General features: G+C 44.3%; 1 protein-coding gene across 13 annotated transcripts in view; it reads right to left on the reverse strand.

Moving 5' to 3' along the window:
* RABGAP1L (RAB GTPase activating protein 1 like) overlaps positions 1 to 10151 on the reverse strand; it is a 216544-nt gene that overhangs the window by 45566 nt on the left and 160827 nt on the right. For 12 of the 13 annotated variants that reach the window (NM_001389346.2, NM_001389347.2, XM_046944410.1 and 9 more), the window contains one exon: positions 9943 to 10071. In NM_001389346.2, coding sequence (NP_001376275.2) covers positions 9943 to 10071 — 129 coding nt within the window. Of the gene's footprint in view, positions 1 to 1290; positions 10072 to 10151 lie in introns of those variants that run through there. The other variant, XM_040704570.2, reaches the window with a different exon arrangement.

A 10151-nucleotide genomic window follows, 5' to 3' on the forward strand; every position in this document is an offset into this window, starting at 1 on the left:
GGCTCCTGGCTGCTCCCAGCAGAGCAGGATCCCACAGGAGCCCTGTGTGTGCTCTCAGCTCAGCACTGAGTCTATGAATGCACTGCTCGCTTCCTGCCCATGGAGGCCATTAGGGCCTCAGCCTGCTTCCGGAGGAGCAGCTGTTGGATGGAGGGAGACTGATGAGCGCAAGCAGAGCCCAAGATGGGCTTCTGGCACTGCCCACAGCCATCTGTCCTCCTAATCCACCTTGGAGTGAATTAGTGGGGTCTATGGGAAACCCTTTAATAGAAACATCATAGAATGGCTTGGGTTGGAAGGGACCTTAAAGACCATCTAGTTCCAATCTCACTGCCATGGACAGGGTAGCTACCCACCAGATTAGGTTACCCAAGGTCCCATCCAGCCTGGCCTTGAAAACCTCCAGGGATGGGGCAGCCACAACTTCTCCAGGCAGCCCGTGTTAGCACCTGACCATTATAAGTAAAAAACATCCCCTTAACATCTAATCTAAATCTCTTCCCTTTTAGTTTAAAACCATTTCCCCTTGTCCTATCACTATCAGACTGTGTAAAAACTGACCCACCCAGTCAGTTGCATCCCATCTGATGTCAGGATGCCCGGCCTCAATAAGGCCTTGTCTAAGACCACAGAGCCCAAAGCCCTGAGCGTGGCACCATCCACGCATCCAATCCTTCCACTGTTCTGTTCTCTTCCTTTTTCTTGGGTCCCAGTCTCCCAACAGAAGAACAGAGGAGAACACCACTTGTGCTCCTGATCCCTTCAATGTCCTCCCAAGAGATGCAAAGTCTCTTTTAATGTCTTGTAGTTTCCTTGTTGTTGGTCACTGTGCTGGTTTAAATAGAGTGCTGCTCCCTGCTGTTCCCACATGATGGTCCTTTCACTTCAGGTCAGGAGATTCCCTGCTGTCAGAGGTAGCAAGAGGAGGAGGATTCTTAAGGGTTTTCCATCCCAGGCCCCTTCACACCTCTCTGGGGCCTCCTCCTCCTCCTTGACTGGGTACATATGGGTCATGTCCCAAAGCAGTTGGGTTTGTCACAGCAGCTGGAGAAGTGGGTGCTGCTGCATCTCAAGAGTAGAACAAAAAAATAGGTTGCAAAAAGAGATTACAGTGCGCTGGAGAGACTCTGCCTTGGGAAGAGCCCTTCTCCAACACACTCCTTGGGAAGACACAGACTGTGCTAAGCAAGATGCTGCTTTCCTGATCCTTCCTGGAGGATCTAGGGAGAATCAGGGAAGGATACTCACTTCTTAAAGCTGTGCTAGAAAAGGGAAGAACAAATTACATACGTTTCTGGAGGTTCTGGTGGCCCAGCCTGTGGCAGGGGGTTGGAGCTTGGCGATCCTTGGGGTCCCTTCTAACCCAAGCCATTCTATGACTCTGTGACATGGAAGAACTTTATGACAACACACACTTAGATTTCCCCTTGTGTTGCAAGGGAAGCACAGGTCAAATCTGCCTCTGAACACCGTGCTACTAAAGCAACGGGATGTGTGCCCAGATAGGCCTGCATGAGGATGGCTTTTCTTTCTTTCTTACAATCCATCTGCTGGGATCTATACTCCGCAACCATTGAGGAGCAGCTCCTCTCAGTGCTATTGCCCCCTTCCATCTCTACCTCACAAATAGAGAAATCATTATTTCCATATCATAGAATTATATTAATAGAATTATATTATCTATATCATAAAACAGAACTATCATAAATATTTTCAGGACTGACAAAGGCAAGGACATTTTTTTCCCCTCATTTCTGACAAGTCAGGCAGATTGTGAAGTCATCAAAACTAACAGCCTGACAATGAAATTTTCTTGTGCCACTGACAGTGGGAAAAGAAAAGAGCTTGAAGTGAGAAAAACAGTTTAACAGACAATGCAGATGTTACTGAATACAGTATCTTGCAATCAGCTTTCCTTGGGGGAGAAAGTGTGAGTGTGAGCAAGCAGGACAAAGCATTCTTGTTAGCCATTTAGGAATCAAGGCCTTGATTTGTTTCCAATCCCTTCCATGACTCCTGACTAGCGGAGACAGAATCAATATTCCCTGCTGGGTAAGGGTGGCCCAGCCAGGTGGCTTTCTCAGACTGCTGTAAGATGGCTCCTCAGGAGGAGGCTAAGGTCAGTGCTGCTCAGACAACCTCTTGACTCTGCTAAGAACGTTAGCTGTACTACTATTTCTTTTCAGAGGTCAAAGACATGACCTCCAGGCTATACCAGCTGTGTCATATTTATGTAATAAGCACACCTCTATTTCATATCTGGGACGGGAGCAAAGAAGATCCCCTCCATGCTGGTGACACACGCGGGTGCAGCTGGGCTGAAGGTCCACTGAAGCTCAAGAGTTTGCAGCTCTGTTCTCACAGCAGCCTGTGACTCAGTGTGACGTGCTGCCCTGGGGTGCGTGCATCCAATTTGTACCCATGCTTCCTGATTTAAGAGAATGTGAACCATGCTGATCAACCGGAGATCAGATTGCCTGCGTTTGGTTGTTTTGCACAGCTTTTGACTTCACTTGCAGAATCAAATTTTGGTTAGGAATTATTGTCAAGGAAATGGCATTAATTACGCAAAGGAAGTTGAAAGGCATTTGCACCACTGCATGAAAAGGAACTGCATCAGTTTTGAGCAATACGAAAAAGCCAACGAGCAAGAAACTACTGAAAAACCTGCAGAGAAGTGAAATGACACATTGCCATTCCTAAATAAAAAGTAACACCTCTGTAGATAGAGGCAAACACACTATGGTGTTTCTATACTGTGTCTTAACTGTATCCTCCAAAGCCTTCAGCATATAGCCCTTTACCTATGTCTACCATCTTGATGTAATTACATAAGCTCAAACACAAAGAAACCAGATAAATAATCTAACCCTGTGTTTACTACACAACTTACCTACCACAAGAGGAAGGAGGCTGTGATATAGCAAAAATAAAAGGAAGTAACTGCAGGAAAATCCTGAAGTAAAGCCACAAGGAGACCTGGAACTGTGAGTGCTGCCATCAGGAGGCACTCAGCTGCACCTCTCCTCCAGAAGCTGCAGGTTGCTTACACAGCAATCAGGTAACCACTCACTGAATTTAACACTATCAATAATGGCAAAAATAGCCCCCGGGGTTTGTAATGGGAAGTTATTAATAGGGATTTGGTTCTGAACCCCACCTGCAGACCTCTGCGTGTATAAAATGCACACCGCCACCTTTCTATACATAGCTTTCTTTGCTCACTTATTTTTAAAGCAGAGAACTTCAGCTGCAGGTGCCCGAGAAACCAAACACCAGCAAAAAAAAATGCATAAAGACACTGTCCTCAATGTCTTCTCTTTGTTCATTTGCAAAAGCTCAGGGGAAAAAGAAGGGAACATTGTCAGCCTTCGTCTTTTTTTTTTTTAATACTTTTAAAGTTTATTTTTAAAGCCTACCCTTAGGTCTCAGTATAGCAGAGTGCTTCAAAAGTTATTCCCTTATTCCATTTCCCAAACAGCAGAGCAGACCTGACAGCACGGCAAGGATTTTTGCTCTGTCTGACTGCTTAAAACAGTCCACGAGAAGGAGAGATGAATTTGTACCTCCAGGAAGGAGCCTCAACAGTTTTGTCAGTGCTGAAGGAACACTTCCTGGCCAAAGTGTGGAGCACGGAGCTCCTTTCTAGGCATTCCAGCACCTGCACATTCAACTGCATCTTCCTCTACAAAACAGGTATGCCTGGAGTTATGTTTGTATTTGAAGTGTGGTCATAAGTGCTGACCCTGAGATACATTCTTCTCCATGAGGTCAGTCACTGTGGGTCAGCCTGCCCAGGGAGTGGTGGGGTCATCGTCCCTGGAGGTGTTCAAGAAACATTTAGATGTTGTACTGAGGGACACGGTTTAGTAGGAAATGTTGGCGATAGGTGCATGGCTGGAATGGATGATCTTGGAAGTCTTCTCCAATCTTGGTGATTCCATGATTCTCTGTGATTCATTTTTTCCCTACAGCCTCTTGTGCATCACAGAAGTGCCTACAGAAGGAACACATCTCACTGCGAACAAGGGGTGCTGGAACCTGCTGGGCACCATCACCACAGTCTTCCACAATAGTCAAACTCAAGGCATTCCTCAAAAAAAAAGAGGAGAGTTGAGACTTCTGCTTCTGAAGAACAATCAAAACAACGACCACACTCACAATGGGAACTCAACACACTCTGCAACCACTTGACCTCCAGACCACTGGTGGTAGAAATCTGTTCATACAACATCTTTACTTGTCACCCTATTAGCCAGGACCCAACAAACATCCCCAGCCAACCTGCACCTGGGATTCAAATGCATCTGATTCAACTTAGGAAAAAAAAATCAGTTTCTCATAGAACTGAGTTACTTTAATTTAACTGTGATATACCTGACAGGAGAAAAACAGCTAACAGCGAGACTCCATGCCACCTTTATCAATAGCTCTCTGTACTATCTTCAGAATCCTTTTCTCAAAAAGGATGGAAGACAAAATAAATTCCCCTCCTCTGCCCCCAAAACTGGGGTTTCTCCTAGTGAAGACAATGATTCAACTTAAAATCTTAACATTTTTGCATGATCCATATGAGCTTTTGGCAAATACAACACACAATGAAATCTTCTGGCTAGGTTCCATTTGATGTGCCCAGTCATTCTGAATTAAGGTCAGGTAACTTTAGGTTACTGTGGGGGAAAGCAAAGGACAGGCATCTGTGTAGATCATCTGTAACCTTGTGCTACCCCCCCAGCCCTATGGTAGCATCCTCCTCCCATGTGACAGCCAACAGTGCAGGCTCAGGGAGGAATTATCACAGATAACACATTAGGAGACAATCCCAGAAAAGGCACGTAGGTTTTACTGAAGACAGAGATCCAAGAACTGAGGACGGAAAGGAGTCGTTACTCATCCAGAAGGAAAGAGCCAGACTCAAGGTGAAGCCAGAAGACCTGAGCATGCCTTCCTTCCCCGGGTCTGAGGCAGAAGTCATCTACTGTTGGACACAGCTGGCTTCTGGAAGCACAACGCTCAACAGAACAAATTAAGGATATTTCCCATCTGCAGTCTGCTGGACCATGGAACAATCTTCAGATGCCCCCACTTTATTCAATTAAACTTAAAATGTTTAAGTCAAGTCTCTTAATGACGTATGCTGTGATACAACTCTTGCAAATAGAAACAAAGGATATTTCTAGCCATTCTTCCATCTCAAGCTTATACAGCACAGTAAAGATTCTTACTTTCAATGCTCTTCTTGGTGATGCCATTACTGTGGGAAGTACATACACAAACGACTACTACAAGGACACCAAAATATTGGTATTCAGATTACAAAGCTGCTTTAGATAGTTAAGATGTGATCAGTTATTAATAAGAAAATGATATCATTTCTTCCTTGCTGATAAAAATTAACCATCTACCTGATTTCATTTACAATACCCACTCCAAGCAAATTAAAAAAGAAGTAAAAGAAAGAGCAGCTTTCCTAATGCTTAATCACCATGACAATCTTATCTCACCACCAAATGCAGGCACCGTGTCTGCTCACTGGAAAACCAGACACACACAGTTCAGAGTAAATAAGTACTTCTTAGCTGAAACTGATTTCAGCTGATGACTTCTTCCACACAGTTGACACTTATCACTGAGATGACAGAATATTAAACACCCAAATCCACTGTAGCCACTCCAATCTGACTGTCAGATGGCAGGTCATCATGCTGCAGTGTAGCACAAAGCCAAGCAGGAAGGAAGAAGCTGAAGGTGAAAACAGAGTGGGCATCAAAACCCACTGCCCTCCTATGGCAACAACAGGATTCTGTGCTTTGGAGATAACAGTGCTGACATAATAAGTGGAATTGATCATTGGCTTTTAATAAGAATTCATATCCAGGCACAGCAGGGTTTTCTATAGATCTAAACACTATCCTTTTCAATTTGGTTTGGCCTTTTCTCGAGAAGGTGATAAATGAGCAATCTTTTTCCTGCCCTTCACAGTGGAAGGTGAATTGGATGCACTGTGGGTAGAACCAGAAGAAGAAGAAGCTCATCCAGACTCAGGGCTTTCTGCTCCATCCGTAGTGTTTTGCCACCTCACACAACAGCAAGAAAACCTGAGTAACCAGATAAATACACAGACACAAAGTGAGAGAATGTCCAGAAGAGAGAACAGGACAGCAAGAGAGCTATTTTTCCTTCTTTCTGCTGAAATTCACAAAAATCAATGTGTAATTCCTTGTTAAACCATGCCTGCAAAAACTCGCTTCTGCATCAGCACAGTGCTAGCTTTGAAACACCAGTCTGAACACCAAACCCTGCTACCCAAATGGGCAGAAATCCCTGACAGCACTTGGGTGCTGTCAGATCAAGCCATTGCCCTACGGAGAAAATCTCACAGGGAGACTTCCACTGTGCCAACCTACAACTCAACGGACTGAAGCCAAGTGTGAGAACAGAGGTGACAGGCTTCCTGTATTGAAATCAAAGAGCATTATGCCTTTCTTAGGACAAGCACAGATCTCTGTAAGAGAAACTGAGTCACGAGATGCAAAATGCAACAGAGATAGACTGGGCAAGTGTGTGAAATGCACTGCTGTTTTAATAAGGGAGCAACATTCAGGTTAGCCTTCATTCATCCAGCTTTCTTTGCTTGCTCATCAAACTGAGCTCCGAGACACATAGGAAAACTTCCAAATTCCACCCCCCTAAAAGTGTGCGTGCAAAAATGCGCTGCCAATCAGTCATCCTAAGGCGATTCCTTATCACAGAGGCATAACATGCAACCTGCTCTTTTGGGCAGAAAATCACCCCCAAGCCCATTTTTACCACTGTAAAGCTTACAGGATGGTCTGGGAGGAACACATCCCCCCTCCATAAAGGCTACACCAAAATGAAAGGTGTGATCATCGCAGACTGGAAGACCAACAGGAAAGAAAGGAGGAAAACTTCCCATCTCTTCAATCTAAATTTTCATCATTTGCCATTTTTGTCTTTTATTAAATTTTTATTAGCCCTTAAATTAGCACCTGCCATCCTACTCAGACAATTAATGCCTTTGCTCTGTTTGACTGATTCTGAGCTGGGAAATCTGTGCAGTAGAGGTCTCCATCTACTCTAAGGGTCTCAGCAGAGACCTTCCCGATCAAGCCTCCCCCAGCTGAACAAACCTTGCATTCTGCAAATGTGGGATTTAATACATCAGCCAGATATTAGTGGGACCTTAACTGTGCATCTGTGTAACACGCACAGGCCAAAACCAAAGGGAAGCTTCTTAGGCAATGTTATTTCAGAGCATGGAGAACCACAAAACATTCCTCAGCCACGGAATGCTATCCACCAATCAGTGCTGAGAAATGCAACAGTTATTTATAATTCCACTGACTTCAATCACAGCCATTTCCTCACTGGTAAGCTATGGAAATTCAGACCTGGTGAGTAATCACCGTGGATAACCCTTAATTGAATGACACAGCCTCTACCACATTTTAAATAAGTGTGGTTTAAAAACTTCAGCTAATAGGAGCTTTTTCTTCGTATTCACAGAACAGTCCCCAAGGGAGAGTCTGATGCTCATTCTTTCAGATTTGTTTTAAAATGAGGATGACAAGACTACTAATTCCAACACAGCACCTTCAAAATCCAAAGGTTAGCTCCTGAAATCCCGAGTTAAACTACAGTGTGAAACTAAGGAGAAAAAAAACATCATGCATTTTTTCATTTGCCTTCTCTAGAACCATGACAGGTAGAGCTCAGGGCAAAATACACGGAGAAAAAAAAGTATCAAGAGGTGGATTATTACTTGGGTAAGGTCCTGTTTTGTAGTAATGAAAAAAGACCATGGCACATTGGAAAAGATAGATCAAGAGCATGAAGCCTGGCTGCACCATGATTTTGTTCTCGAGTTGTTATGCCTCAGCCATTAGTTTACAGTCCTGGAACAATCTCTGGCACTTACTGTGTGATACTTACCCTAGAAACATCTGGTGTTTGGTCTACAAATACTAACACACAAGTGAGAAGCAGTGACAGACACATGGTGCCCAATTTATTCAATAGAAAGTACATGGTTGGAGGTCTGTTTGTTGATAGTTCTTTTAAACAGAACAGGTTTTGCTGCATTCAACAAGACAGAAAAATACCCTTCACACAACCTCTGCATTCCATGGGACCTCTTCTGACAATAATTATCAAGACCATAATTTCCTATTTGACCATGTCAACTTCTGTAATTATTAGCTCCTGTTTGTACATCTATACCACAATTATAATATCTAATTACAGAACTCTGGACCTTGTAGGGGACCTTGTCCAACACAGCAGGGTGAAGGACAGCTGGCTGCTCAGGGCCACTTGTGTTGTCAGTGCCTCCTGAGATGGGAAGTCCACAACCTCTGGGGCAAACCATTACCGTGACTGATCACCACTCAAGTCTGAGAAAATTAAACAACCCCAAACCACCTGCAACTGGCTGAGGATACTGCTGCTCCATCTGCAGGCCACCAACGAAGCAGCCCCTGGGCACAGCTGCCAGTCACAGCCACTGATGCTGGACAGCTCAGCCACATTCCAGCCCACCCTCTGTCCATGTACCTAATCCATGCTTCAGCAGTTTGGCTATGATGTCATGGTGTCAGAAGTCTTACTGCGCTCATCCCCTACACCAGCCATCTCATCACAGAAGCTATCAGTGTGATTTCCTCTCCATAAACCCACACTAATTACTCTCAATCACCTTGTCCCTTATCAGCTGATTTTTCACCGCCCATCAAATAGTTACCGTGCCACCTGCAGTCAGAGGTTTAGCTTCCCTTCATTCAGACTTGGCTCTCCAGAGACATTTTGTTGGCAAAAGTGAGAAAAATTGATCCAAATAAATAACAGCTGTGAACATGAAGTCAGTCCAACCCCCATGTTTTAATGCGACGTGGGACATGGAGCTACCATAGCCAAGGCAGCACGGAATGCCTCAGTAGGGACGCATAACTGACCAGTTACTAAGAGCAAAGAGATAAATTTACTGTGCTTGTTACGTCCTACAGTTACTCACTGCCAAGAGGAGAGCAAAAAACTAAACATGAAACATCCAACCGTCTTCTACTCCAAGGTATTCTTTCAGCAGCAGAGCTCAAATCTCAAATCCCATTTTCATAAAAGCTCTGCACAGATGATCTCTGTTTCTGGCTGGAATAATCATTAGTCTGGCAAGCCCTGCTCTTTGACAAGATCAATGTTTTAACCAGAACGGAAAGAGCTCTTACTTAATAAACGATGAAATGAAGCAGCACAAAAGCAAATGAATAAATACATGGAGAGATACAAGGAACAGCTGAGAGTGAGCCGAGCCTTCTGTCCCATCACACAGTGCCAGCCCACCGCAGGGCCGCACCAACAGACCAGATATTAAAACCCATCCATTGCTAGACATATTTCAACTACATCAAAATCCCAGAAGAGATGTTCAGCCTTTCAAACGACCGTTTTATGAATGTCTGTAGCCCTTTTTAACAGATTCCCACCAACAAAACGGGGTCAGGCTCCTCTGATTTGCCATCACTCACTCCAAGCCCAACACCACCGCTCCAGATGTTTTGGCAGCACAGCCTTGGATAACAAGATTTTCCATCTCGGTAAGCTTGAGAAGCAAACAGAACTTCAGTTTCTACTCCCGTACAGCTGTATCACACAGCAGCACTCCTCAAATCAATAGCGTCAGGACAAAACAAATAATTACGACCCGTGACTATGTGATTATCAGATATTCGATTCACTGTGCTGCTGCTACCACTGCTTATATATCAATCAGTGAATTAGGGAGTTCTGATCACTCCATTTTTGGATCATGAGTTCAGTATTTTAATAACCAAGCTTGCTGCAAACCAAAGAGGGAAAAGCTCAGTGCTGTACTTTCTTAGGGCTGCACCTTACTTTTGCCATGAGCAGAAATACAGACTGCCTTACCTTGATGTTGCAGGCTTGTTCCATCAGCCTCCTGGCGTTCTCCTCAGCTCTGTACCTCTTGGGCAACTGAACCCTGAAGAACTTTAAAGCTCCTTCAAAATCAGCTTGTAGAAGGTCCTCTTTGGAGGTCTGCAACCAAACAGAGAGAACTACTCTATAAACACTGAGAACATGAAGTCATGCTGTTTCACCAGATCTGTCATTTACTG

This window comes from Gallus gallus, chromosome 8 (assembly GCF_016699485.2).
Source record: "Gallus gallus isolate bGalGal1 chromosome 8, bGalGal1.mat.broiler.GRCg7b, whole genome shotgun sequence".
Classification (NCBI taxonomy): Eukaryota; Metazoa; Chordata; class Aves; order Galliformes; family Phasianidae; genus Gallus; species Gallus gallus.